Genomic DNA, 13,779 nt, shown 5'->3' with positions numbered 1-13,779 from the left:
TTTAAAGCAACATAAAGTGCGTAGACTTATTCTGTACTTGATAGTAGAAGAAGACATTTAAGTAGTAACATGATTTGCTTTGCCTTATTCACTGTGGAAGATTCCTTTGAAAACCGATACGAAAATCGTTTGGTATTAACCATCAACAGACAACAACCCCACTGTGGAAGGTTCCTGTGCGTTACTCCATCTTTTGCAATTAAGGTGTTCTACGATCATAAAAATTCGAAAGTATGAGACGAACACTGACTGCCAAGTGCCAACTACAATTTACCTTATATCCAAACACCAGCTTAAAAACTCGTTTGGAAGTAAATACAAAATACAACGGTTGCACAACCTTCAACTTTTTCTTCCAAATAACATTCATAACCAAGACTCCTAATATTTTTTTGCGTAAAGGGTCAAAAATGTCCCCTACTTTAAAAAAAAAAAGGCTAAAAACATCCTTCATCACAAATTTGGGTAAAAATACCTCTCCCATCATTAAAGTTTTCAAACACACCTTTATCTTAAGAGAAATCACCAACATAAACCGATTTCATTTTTAAACGCGCTCCATTTAAATCCTATCCAACTAACTAAAAAAACCCATACGAGTTACATACTCCTGTGCCTACTGGCTCCTGATGTAAAACCCCAGACCAAATTGGTCGCTTATTGATTTTTTATATAGTTGAACCAAGTTTAAAAATGAAATCGAATTATGTTGAAAATTTCCGTTACAAGGATATATTTAAAAACTTCAATGATGGGAAGAATATTTTTACCCAAATTTATAACGGAATATATTTTTAGCCCTTGTCCGAAGAAGTATTTTGACCCATTTCCCTCGTAACCAAATACGACTTCAGCAAATATTGTACAAATGTGGGCCACAGTAGACGCCAGCTACCCCCTGCAAAAGTGTCGAAATGAAAAACTTTATTATCATTCTAGAAACCAGTAAACACGATGATTTTCAGACAGATTAGCTTGAAACTTATTGGAGGGGGTAGCTCTTCGAATGTTGATTGAGAGGGGACCCTTTCCGCCAATCTTTACACAACAAAACTACATACTGAACCCCAGAAACAGCCATGCACATGACCTCGGGGAAAGCAACTGGTCCATGACTAGATGGTGCCAAAAGATGCGTATTCACCTCCTACTTAAATAAAGTACCAAGAAACAAGCATCTGGAGACCGATGGAACAAAAAATCAATTGCATAACAACGAACTGGTAGAGTCATAAGCACGTAAATATTTAATGTAGTAATCAATGACAAACTCTTTGACAAAATTCCTTTAAGACTGGCTTAACTCAACCAGAAGAATGGCATGACACTGTATTTGGTTTTATTCAAACGGACAAAAGATGCCTTCCAGAATATAAAATGTGAATGCTACCAATGGACAAACTCCTGACCACTAGCGAAAGTATCATAGGGTTCCGACAAGATCTTCACGCAGTTGCCTCCTTGAGATAAGCTATGAGATCTGTCCGATCCTGTGGCTTCTTCAATCCAGGGAAAACCATTTTCGTCCCAGGAATATACTGCACAGAAAATGCCTCAGGTCATCAGTTTCTGATAAGCAATCAAGCATAGTGAAGGATGAAAAAAATTAGTATCAATATGATCCTAGCACAAATTGTTGCTTATGTTGAAACACACAGAAAGTTGAAAAGCGACTACCCGTATGGCTAGTGTAAAGAGCAAAAATGGTATGACACTACAATATTCAAATCAACACAAAGGGTCAATCTACAAAGTCACTACGCACTTCACCGCAGCAAAAATGGAACAAGACATCATGACAGAGACATAACTAGACTCCACTCCAACCGCCCCATTTTTACTTTTACTTTGTGCACAGTTTCACAAAATAGGACCACATACATCTCTGGGTACACTTATGTGAACAACAAATTTGAAGACCTCGAATGCAAAAAGCTAAAAATGGTCAAGGGGCTCAGGTTTACTCTATTTTCATGTTATTCAACCTCAAACTTTTCATGGTCTTATTCTACCTTGGGATTGTTCAACTTGAACACTGTTGAAGATGAAACTAAATTAAAAAAGCGTCCCTAACCACCACTGAAGCTTTTCGATGAGAAGATCACACACTTCAACAAGGCACCAAAGCAAGCTCTTGGATTCAAAAAACAGAGCAGCTCTTTTTTTTTTTTTATTGGTGTGTTTGTGTGTGGGTGTTTTTTTTTTTTTTTTGTTGGGGGGGGGGGGGTTAAGGAGGGGTTTAAAAGACGAAGCCATCACCCACTTCAACAAACACATCTAATGTCATAGAAGGCACTAAAACAATAGAGTGACTACAGACTAATCTTCAATCTCACTTGAGTGAATAGTTATTACATCAATGTGAAAAGCAATATCAAACTAAGTGCAGCAGTAATTACAAATTGCTATCCAACTTTTCTTGCTTGTGTCTACAGATGCAAGGATCTCATCTGATTCACTTTCAAGAGTAGGATGTTGACATCAACTTTCTGCTGAAAGAAAATAAATCTGCACAGTACTGCTACATTAAGGTAGGGTTTCCTCGATGCTCTAACCAATTACCCATCCCATTATTTTTTTTTATACCTTAGCAGTATCTTGATATTCATGCATCCTCTACTCAAGTAGGAAATGGACATTTTAAAACCTTCCATTCCGACTTAAAATATGCATATTAAAGACATTCTGCTAGGACGATCTTTCTGGTCTCAAGGGAAAAATTCCAGATACCGACTTTCAAGAATTTACTGTCTCTAAGCCCTAAACATCAATGAACAAAAGGGAAAGCTTGCTTTGCCTGCTGAAGTCGTATGTAAAGTAGGTTGGGGATTTCGCAAGCATAATCTACACTTAAATGTTTAGCACCTTCACCCAGCAGAAGAGCTTAAATTTTTACTATATTATTGAAGTGCTCACCCAAAGTTTAGAAGGGATCTTAGGAGATACAGGAAGGGAAAGAGAAAAACAAAGAGGATCATTTTTTAGGGAGCATGGTTGGTTCATTCAATAGCTCATCAACTCGAAGCTTCGGCAGAATTGACCAAGGAACAGGATGCCCGAATCGTACATGAGGGGAAGCCTTCCAAAATTATTCACCCTTAGGTTATTTGCAGGTTAAATACCAGGACAGGCTGCCACTCAATTCTCTTCCTCGCTATTCCTTTCTTGCTCCCACCTATTCAGCTGGATATATCTTATTAATACCTCTTTCATTCATTTCAATTGACGCGGTATAGAGACTCGAATATCATAAGAACTAAAAAGTACACACACGAGACCAGTCATTCTAACAGCAGCTTCAGACGATGAGGAATTTTTTATTTTAATATGTTACACATACTTACCACTTAAAAGATATTCATGTGTACAGAAGAAGCACAGAGAGAAAGAGCTAAAGTTGGCTAGACAAATCTGGATAATATACAGAAGTATCTATATAGACAAGTTGAAATCCGCAAAACTAATTATTTTTAAGGAGGCCTCAAAAGCAAACAGAAAACAAATATAAGTGAAGCACCAAAACTACTCACCATACCACAAAACCAAAATCATATACAAGCATAAATGACTCTTACCTTCTTAGGGTTGAGCAAGTAGTCATATAATGTATTTTCTTCCCAGTTCACAGCCTTGTTTTTGTTTGCGGCAGAGTAAGAGTAACCTGGAGTTGTACCAGATTGTCTTCCAAAGAGCCCGTTCAAGTTGGGTCCTGGAATAAAAATGGTGTAAGAAAAAATTGAATGTGCACAGCGCAGACTAATAGCTACCTCTTTTGCAAAATTATATGCGCAGGGAGGAAAATGCATAAAGTAAATTGCCTGCTCAAGTATTAATCATAACAGAAAATAAACAATAAAAAATGGAAGAAGGCAATGATGGACGGTGACAAAAAAGGATGAAGGTTTGAAAATCTCTAGGACAAGCTTAGAAGAATCTACATTCCACACATTCGAATGCTACACCCCCTGAACTACTTAAATTATCACGCATGCACAATCCGAGCACTTGAAGCCAATTCCATAACCCATGCGCGCCTGAGGAATTTAAGTTAAAAGGGTTACACTCTTACAGTAGGTCACATATTTTCTGGTACATGTCCATCCTTGCCTAACTCTTATGTAGGAGAGAAATTAAAAGAGCAACTCTCATACCTCAAAACCACAATTTTCTTTCTTCTCCTCTTACTGATTTGTAACACCTCGCATATTTCAAATAATTGAAGAGGTACATACGATAACATGATATAAAATTAGAATAAAAGGGTGGTTGTGCAGGAAGCATCACGTGTTCACGCATGATCCGAAAAATGATGAAGCAACCTACCTTAGACAAGGGTCGGTGGCTAATCCACAGGTTCGAACCCATGACCTACAAGTCATGGAGACAACTTTAAGAATTGCTCCAATGCCCCCCTTTATATGAAGTCCTTAATATAGTCAAACGCAACGGCAAATTACGGCAATAATTACAATTAATATTTCCCTTGATTTCTGCATTTTATCTTAATATCCACGTCTACAAGGCAAAATCATGCATGTGCATCTCAAATAGCACCTTGTGGCAACTTGATCCACCTTTGACTTCTAAAAACGACAGCTTTATTACCATTTTGTTAAAATTATACGCGGCAGATTCCAACAAAGCAGTATCTGTCGGACATATTATCACCACCTCTTTAAATTAGATCTACCAATATAATGCACTCACAGCTATATAAAAAATCTTGCTTTTTAATGGATAAAAAGTTCCATAAAAAATGTCAAGCTACCTAATCAATATACATGGAGAATGCCACACTGTTGATAACATAGACACAGTGTAGAGGCACCAATACCAAATATGTAGAGACTCACACTTATACTTGAATTTTACTCCATTAAAAACCTCATCAAAGGAAACTGGTGGACTGGAATAATTCACTTGTTGCATCCTCGATTGCGAAAACAAAAAAAAAAATTATTTAAACAATCTCCTAATGCTCTTCTGGTTTTCTCTCCTCAATACCTAAACCAATTTAATCCTTATCAACAGACAACAGTTCAGGTCTCAATAACACCACCGCATTAGCAGTCCGCATAAATTCATTGAAAATTGAAACAAACATAAGCACCGCCTCATAAGACTAAACCAAATTAAATAGTTAATTCTAGTCCTCTACAAGGTACGATAAACGTGTCTTAAAAAAAAACAGTTTCACATGTCAATCAACTAATTAAATCCCAGATCCGCGTTGAATAAGAAACTACAAATCGATAAAAAGAGTAATAACTCCGTAGGAGCTCACAAAATCAAGCAAAAGACCATGACAATACAATCATATAAGAAACTAACAATCAAACGAGTCAAAAATCCGTCCAACATGTGAATCTAATACACAGAAAACTCAGATCTATAGATAATAAAGCGGTGAATACAAAATAAGAAACAAAAACAGCATAGAAACACCGAAAACACAAATTTCATGCATAAAAATATACCTTGTTTGTGACCAGCGCCTTTATCAACGGTGTGACACTGAGCGCACTTCATCTTAAAGATCTTTTCTCCGGCTTTAGGGTTACCTGGTGGTGCTTCCCCAAACGACGCCATTTTTCTCCTACTTTTTTCCAATACACACGCGAATGACAAGTTTATTAGCGGTGAGAACAATAATAGGAAAATTGTTCTAAGTGGTCTAGGGTTTTGTATTAATAGCGGATTCTAGACCTTTCTGATTCAATGCATATTTAGCTTTACGGGTTTGCAAAGTGGAACGTGTCTCGGGGGCGGTGGCACGCCTCTATACTTTTTATGACGAAAAGGCCCCTCCCTTAAGTTTTATTGACTTCACGTGAATTTTTTTTCTTTTTTTTTTCTTTTTCAGTCACGTGAAAAACTTTTGAATTTCTTGAAGACTTTTATTAGCTTTAGAAACACTTTAAGACAACATTTTTGGTCAAATTCTTTCTTTTCTTTTTTTCCACAAACGGTTTTAGATTAAATATTTTTTAGAGAAAATTGTGAATGATTTTATAAAATCATACCAACAATAAAGAGTGATAAAAGAAAAAACATGAGATAAAAGGAGGATTTAAGACTTGTTTTAGTATTTATTTCATTAGCCTGAACAAAGAAATAAGCAATGTTTAAAATCAAACGCTTCGTAATATGTTGAATATATGATATATATGTATATATAAATCATTAGTCTCGTCAATATTACCTTTGTTTATTGTAAGTAGAATAAATAAGTAGCAACAAAGATAATAAATATAGATGATCGATTAATAATTGTAGCAGTGATATAAAGATTTTATAGTAGCTCAATATAAGAGGATAAACGAAGAGAAACACATATATGTATAAAATAAAAATCGAAACCCATGACAATGTCATGAATTTCAAAATCTAGAAGAGTCATACAAAGATTTTTGAATTGCTCAATAAGGGGGACAAACAAAGAGAAACATAATTGTAAAATACATTGAAATATAACTATATCCTGAATTTCACTTGTTTAAATTTGAAATTCATAGCACTATCACTCAATTTTACTGTTTTTGAATAAAAATAATTACTTTTCAACGAATTTTCTAACAATAGCTATTTTTTAAAATCATTAGTAGCTAGTTCATACTCCCTCCGTCTAAAAATTATTTATTGCTTTTTAGTTTACACGTCTCTTAAGAAATATTAATTCGAAGTGATATGTGACTAACTTTATAGTTATTTATATCTAAGTTATAATCTCTCTCATTTAAATGTTTATTCTATTTATGTGTCATCTTCATTAATGATAAAATTAATTAAAGGAGAAAAAATAATTCATTATTTTAAAAATAATTTATTATTTTTAAAATGACAAATAATTTAAGACATCTATTTTTAATAATTATGACAAATAATTTGCAAGGTGGGAGTACAACTTTTATAGTTTCCGGCTAGCTTATTTCAGATTGTGGTCCAGAATGGATGGGCTTGCAAGAACACAAAAAGCCGATTCCTTCCGCCAATGGGTCTGTGCATATATTTTGGGCTGCGATTAACTAGAAGAATATTTTAGAGGTGATATTTATCCCTTGTTCTTGATTTGCAAATAATCTTTTGACTTTTATTTTCGAAAAGTCCCACATTTTGTCAGTGACAAAAAGTACTATGATTTTCGTGACACGAAAAAAGGAGGTGAAAACTCGATAACAAGTTGAAAAAAAAAAAAAAAAAAAAAAAGAAGAAGAAGAAAGCGGAAACATGGAAAATTAAAGAATTGAACTTGGAGAGATAATCAAACAAAAGGAATATGAGAATGAGAGACTATCAAAATTATCTTCATACTAAAAATAAATAATAATCTCTTATTGATTACTATTGGAAGGTTGTTTCAAGAAGCGAGACTTCATTAAATAACGCATGAAAATTCTTAATGGGCAAAAAAACAGATACACTATGATGCAAACAACTCTCAATCCGTCATTATTTTTTTATTTTTTTAAAAATATCTTACCTAATTAAGCAGCCCCGAACCTTAATATGTCAATGAATGCGCTCTTATAGAAGGTAAATTGATGCCGTAAATATTTATGCATTATCAATTTGGTAAATGATAAAACATTTTATCATATTATGGTCACAATTATTTTATTAGCAAGGATCTAGAATTGGAAGTTTGTTATAAGGCAATTGTTATTTATGTATGTCGGCTAGCCAGCCGTATTTCTTCACAACGAAGTTGTCTATGAACTGACCAGCACTTGTCATACTAGTTGTTTTGAGTTGTCAACAGATTTTTTTTATTTGTTTTTCTTATTTGGAATTTATGTTTAGCTGTTCACATTAGTTTCTTAAATCATTGTTCAGCAGATTTATTTGAAGATTATTTAGTAGGTGGAAATCGTAAATTTCACGAATAATTAAAAAGGAGGATGAGGAATAACAAAAGCTATACTTTACAAATGACTGTAAAACAAGTTCTAACCAACAAAACAGCGAAAAGCAAACAATTCTTTTTGTTTCTTCGTAAAAAAATAAAAAAAAACTTATATCTATCATGTAAACAGCAACTGTTTGTTTTCGAGAATTTGCATTTACAATTATTCAAATGAAGCTTCTAAATTCGGACTTAGCTTAAGTAGCCGTTTTGAGATAATTTAAAATCATCATGATTTGAAGTTGAAGTTTTGTTTGGACATACAATCTTAATTTTTTAGTTGTATTTTTTTCATATGTATAAAGACCCCACAAGTTATGAAAACCATTAAAACTTTTGCCAATTCTTATTCGATCTAACAAATGAGCAAATCACAGCTCATAACAAAATTAATACGTTACTAGATGACATTTCTAAAAAATACAATAACTGATCAAACTTTAGTTCAATAAAAATAAAAACTAGACATGAGTTGTAGTGTAACTACTCTTTAGTATAATCCTCCCACATGCATTTGGTAAGAGTAAATTTGTTATAAAAATACTACCAACTTGCAAATCTTTTAATATGTATTACGGAAAAGGCTCCATTATTCCATCAAATTATCGAAAATGGCTCATTTATGCCATCGAACTATCGGAAATGGCTCATTTATGCCACTCATCAATAGTTTGGCTCATTTATGCCATCGACCGTTATCAAAATGACTCATCCATGTCATTTTTTATAAACTCCGATTTTATATTATCAGATATGATACGTGGCCTCCAACTAGATTATGGTTGTGGATGGGTGGATAGGGTGTATGGGTCAAATTTTTTATTAATTTGAGATTTAAAATTGAGTTGGTTTAATTAAACGACATAGACCTGTAATTGAAGTTGAATTTTTACTTAGACATGCAATCTTAATTTTTTAGTTGTATTTTTTTCATAGGTATAACGACCCCACAAGTTGTGAAAACATCAAAACTTTTGCCAATTCTTATACGATGTTACCAAATGAACAAATCATAGTTCATAACAATATTAATATGCTACTAGAAGACCTTTCTAAAAAAATACAACAATAATTGATCGAACTTTAGTTCAATAAAAAGAAAAACTACACATGAGTTGTGATGTAACTACTCTTTAGTATAATCCTCCCACATGCATTTGGTAAGAGTAAATTTGTTATAAAAATATTACCAACTTGCAAATCTTTTAATATTTGATATAAATGACTGATAAACATGGTTAATAAATATGCCTACCAACTTATGAATCTTTTTTTCGTTTTACAAAATATAAACTTATAGGTTAAAATCTTACACTTAAAAAAAAAATTAAAATCATGATTTAAAATCTTAAATCATACCTTTTTGAAAAATTTGTGATTTGAAATCATGATATGAAATTAAAATTGAAATTTCGCACAAATGGTTTGAAATCAAAATATGAAGTCACAATTTCATATAGCATGGCCGATTGCCTACTCAGAGTTGCAACTCCATTTTTGCACTATCAATAATGAGAAAACTCCCTTAACGTTCCGTTCTTTCACTATTTATCTCCCTTCGACAGAAAAAAAGGGGTCAAACAGATGGAGCTTGGGAAACCCTGGAAGAGCATTCTCTTCCCTTTTTTTTTTTTTTTACTGCACCTTCATCAAGATCATCACCACTTTAACGTTAGAAACACTGTTTCCTCCCTATTTTTTATTTTATTTTTAAAAGAACATTTTTTTCAAGATTCCCCCAGCTTTTCATTGATGTTCAAATTAGAATCCCGTAAATTTGTGGGCAGAGGAAATATGATAATTGTCAGGGTCTCACTTACCTAAGAATAAATGTCAAAGCCAGGAAAAATGTATACACAGAGAGGACTCATTTTACAGAAGGGCACAAGAAAACCACACAGAAATGGGAAAAGGGAAAGGGGGAGGGGGGACAAAAGAAGGTGAACTTGCAATGGTTTCAATATAATCCTCAAGTAACAGCCATTATGCCTTAATTCCTTCTGGGGCAAATTCAGTTCATATAATAGTCACTCTCCATAATTCCTTCTGGGGCAAATTCAGTTCATATAATAGTCACTCTCCATAGGCGTATACTCTATATGCAAACTACAAACTATTGGTTGCCATTCAGCTACAAAAACGAAATAACACTTTATACAGCAGCACATTTTGTTAGATTTCTCCTCTCAAACTTGTTTGCAAGTCCTAGTTATTAACCAAAAATATACCAAACATCAAAATCACTCAAGATAATGAACACAAACAATTTAAAACTCAAAAAAGTGACCTTTCAGTTATAATCCACCACCATCAAAGTAATAGGAGAATACAAGAAAGATACAGCTCAAGAAACTATCAGGGACCTTGAGCTGGTGTGGGTGGAAGCATAGGCCAGCCAAGAAGTTGAGGTGATCCAGGAGGTGATGAGTGCTGACTAGGAGAGAATACGCTTAGTTCCACAAAGGCCGCCCCTGAAGTACCTTCCTTGTCTGTTGTTCGAAAGGAGATCGATCCTCTCTTTGTCGAGGCAGCTGAATTTCTCCCAGGACTACTGACCATACTTCCTTCAAGGTTGCTTTGGTTAGCAATTAGAGAAACAGTATCAGTTTGTTCATCACTTAACCTTCTCCTAGCCTCTATATCCCTCTCTGAGCACTTCTTCAATGCTAAAGAATCCCGCACGGGCAGGAAAACGAGCATGTACATGCCCGCCCCAATACAACAAAAGAAGAAAACAAAACCCACAAATGCAAGAGCTTGAAAAGGTAAATGTTCTGGATGAGTTCTAACAGTTAAACCGAGCAATAGAATCCTTAAAGGAAAGAAAGGAGAAACTGTAAAAACTAGTATGTATACTCTCTTTTGCAGACTCCTATTGATAACCAAACTCAGGATTCTTCCACCAAGCCAGAATAAATATGAAGTTAGCATGATGGCAAAAAGACCAAGGCAGAAAATACTCAACAAAGGGTAAGTGCATAGGGCAACATCAATATCATCTTTAGATTGCGCAACTGGACTAATGAAATAATGCGGCATACTGCTCATGTGAGCCTTCTTAAGTTGCGGTCCAGCCAAAATAAGTAAGAGCTGTAGAGCAAAAACGGGGAGGCAACAAAGAAGTATATATCCGGCTGTTTTGCCATTCCATTTCTGGCTTAAAGTTCCCGACTTTTGTAAAGACGCTCGAAGAAGAAACACGATGGTGAGGTAAAGGCAAGGTTCTGCAAAACCTAAGCTCGAAACTACATAACACTTGCAAACAGTTTCCTGCCATTTGAAGCTAAGAGCATTCAACAATCTCCCGTCGCCTCTAATAAAGTTCAACCTCACAACCTCCCCAAAACACCACCAGAACGCAAACAATATGAACGTAATCCGTATAATCCAAGGACCATTAAAGTAGCCAAGCTGAACGTAACCCTGCCCGCCGCGAGTCTTGGTGTGGAAATAGATCAAGTACAAGATACAGAACAACCCGAAAAGTACCAAAATAGAAACAAAAAGTAAAGTAATTACACCTAGTGCATCAACTGCAAATCTCGAATGGGGCATTACCCAAACCACAAATTGCAAGCATGCTCTCTGACAACAGCATGGAGACCTGAAACAACCCCTCTACCACATGAAATACCAGATTTACCCTTGTTGATAACTCCTCTCAACCTCAAAACTACCATATATAAACAGTCTCAAGATCTGATCATCAACCACCCCACACACACCAAAATACCAATTTTACCCTCCTCTTTTCACACTTCTTCAACAATGAACACTAACTATATTCAGGCCCAATTCAATGTTCAAGGTTATTCCCCTAAAAAAACATACAAACCATATACAAAATGATCAAAATCTACACATGTAAAGTAAAAACTGTGCATTTAACCCTAAACAAGAAAATCAAGAAAAGAGAGATAAATACAGTACAGATACATGTAAAAATTAGATCAACAGAAAGCTTACAGGAAGGAGAAGCTTGATCTGGAGAGCTTAAATTCTGAATCTTCAAAAAAAAAAAAAAATTAAGCAGAGAGAAAAAAAGAGAGAAAGAGGATTGATTGGAAGAGAAGAGTGAAGGGAAAAATGGGGGTGAAGATAGAAGGGGGGGTGGGGTGTGTGGGGGAAGAGGGAGCTTTGTTGGAAACAGGCTGTCGCCAGCGAATAAACCAAACCCAGAAATGGAAATTATTATTATTATTATTATTATTATTATATATTCAGATTATAATTATAATGTAATGTAAGGAGTAAAGTTTAATGGGACATAAGAGAAATAAAGAAAATGAAATAAAAATAACAGGCTGTATACAGCTGGATGATTACGAGCCAAAGGTTTGGAAGAATCCGAGCCTACTTGGCAACCTGACCGTGGCGGCCTTTACGGTGAATGTTCTAACTTTGATTTTTCATAACTTTTTTTTTTTTGTGTGTGTAGGTACTAATTGAGAAATAAAAAGTTAGAATAGTGACAATTGAATAAAGTTCACACCCTGGAACTTCCTTACATTTGTTGGTCTTGTAAAATAGTATTTCCTCCATCCATTTTTGCTTGTTTACTAAAAATAAATGTTAACTTGTTCAGTTTGAAAAATCAAGAGATAATTTATCATTTCATACTTATTTTATCCTTATTACTCCGTCCGTTTCAATTTATGTGAACCTATTTGACTGGACACGACATTTAAGAAAGAGGGAAGACTTTTGAAACTTATTGTTCAAAATAAGTCTTCAATATTTGTGTGGTTGTAAATCATTTCATTCATAAAGTGAATTTGTTTTCAAATTAGGAAATAGGTCATTCATTTTGACACGGACTAAAAAGGAAATAGGTTCACATAAATTGAAACAGAGGGAGTATTAATTATTAAGTTGAAAACTTCAATCAATTATTAGTGATTGCACAACTTTTAAAGTATGTTTAATTCATTTCAGTCATTAGATGGCTTAGCAATAATTAAGGGTGATATAGTGAAAATGGCTCCTTAAAGGGGTGTGTCAAGTTAATACAGGTCAAATAAAAATGAACAGACGGAGTACAATGGAGTACTATTTAGTATAATGGAGTACTATTTGTTTATTAATGCATTAAGAATAATAATTTTTGCATTTTTAAAAAAAAAATTATTATTGTAGAACATATTGTAAATGTTTTTTTGTCCGTAGCATTTAAGAATAATCAGTGTTGTATGTTTTCTGAAGATTATGACGGTAGAACATATTGTAAATGTTTTTTTGTCCATAGCGTTTAAGAATAATCAGATTTATATGTTTTTTGAAGATTATGAGTGTAGAATATATTGCAAAAGTTTTTGGTCGTAGTGTTTAAGAATAGTCAGTTCTATATGTTTTTCAAGATTATGAGTGTAGAACATATAGTAAATGTTTTTTGTCGTAGCGTTTAAGAATAATCAGTTCTATATGTTTTTTAAGATTATGAGTGTACAACATATTGTAAATGCTCTTCTGTCATAGCGTTTAAGAATAGTCAGTTTTTTATGTTTTTGAAGATTATGAATGTACAACATAGTGTAAATGTTTTTAGTCTTAGCGTTTAAGAATAGTCAATTTTGTATGTTTTTGAACATTATGAGTGTACAACATAGTGTAAATGTTTCTTGTCGCAGCGCTTTAGAATAATCAGTTTTGTAGGTTTTTTGAAGATTATAAGTGTAGAACATAGTGTAAATGTTTTTTTGTCGTAGCGTTGAAGTTCTAGATAAATATTTACATGTCAATTTACTCATAATAATAAATATTTATATTGATCGTGTATATAATTATTACACTATTAATGTGTATAACTTTTGAAAAATATGTTTGTAGCAAAATTGAACGTTTTGATAGTCATTTTGAGTAGTAAAAACCACATTAAT

General features: G+C 33.9%; 2 protein-coding genes across 2 annotated transcripts; both read right to left on the bottom strand.

The window, feature by feature from the left end:
* Nucleotides 1-1,191: 1,191 nt before the first annotated feature.
* LOC132064517 (cytochrome c) lies at nt 1,192-5,702 on the bottom strand. The gene is made up of 3 exons (XM_059457517.1): nt 5,478-5,702; nt 3,576-3,709; nt 1,192-1,538 (listed from the first exon to the last, which is right to left on the bottom strand). The coding sequence occupies exons 1-3, from the start codon at nt 5,587-5,589 to the stop codon at nt 1,446-1,448; spliced, it is 339 nt and encodes a 112-aa protein (XP_059313500.1). The 5' UTR covers nt 5,590-5,702; the 3' UTR covers nt 1,192-1,445.
* Nucleotides 5,703-10,003: 4,301 nt separating this feature from the next.
* On the bottom strand, nt 10,004-12,035 carry LOC132064516 (uncharacterized). Its single transcript, XM_059457516.1, has 2 exons — nt 11,870-12,035; nt 10,004-11,720 (listed from the first exon to the last, which is right to left on the bottom strand). The coding sequence occupies exon 2, from the start codon at nt 11,456-11,458 to the stop codon at nt 10,259-10,261; it is 1,200 nt and encodes a 399-aa protein (XP_059313499.1). The 5' UTR covers nt 11,459-11,720; nt 11,870-12,035; the 3' UTR covers nt 10,004-10,258.
* Between the last annotated feature and the right edge of the window lie 1,744 nt (nt 12,036-13,779).

This window comes from Lycium ferocissimum, chromosome 7 (genome assembly GCF_029784015.1).
Source record: "Lycium ferocissimum isolate CSIRO_LF1 chromosome 7, AGI_CSIRO_Lferr_CH_V1, whole genome shotgun sequence".
Classification (NCBI taxonomy): Eukaryota; Viridiplantae; Streptophyta; class Magnoliopsida; order Solanales; family Solanaceae; genus Lycium; species Lycium ferocissimum.
This window is presented reverse-complemented; position numbering and strand designations above follow the sequence as displayed.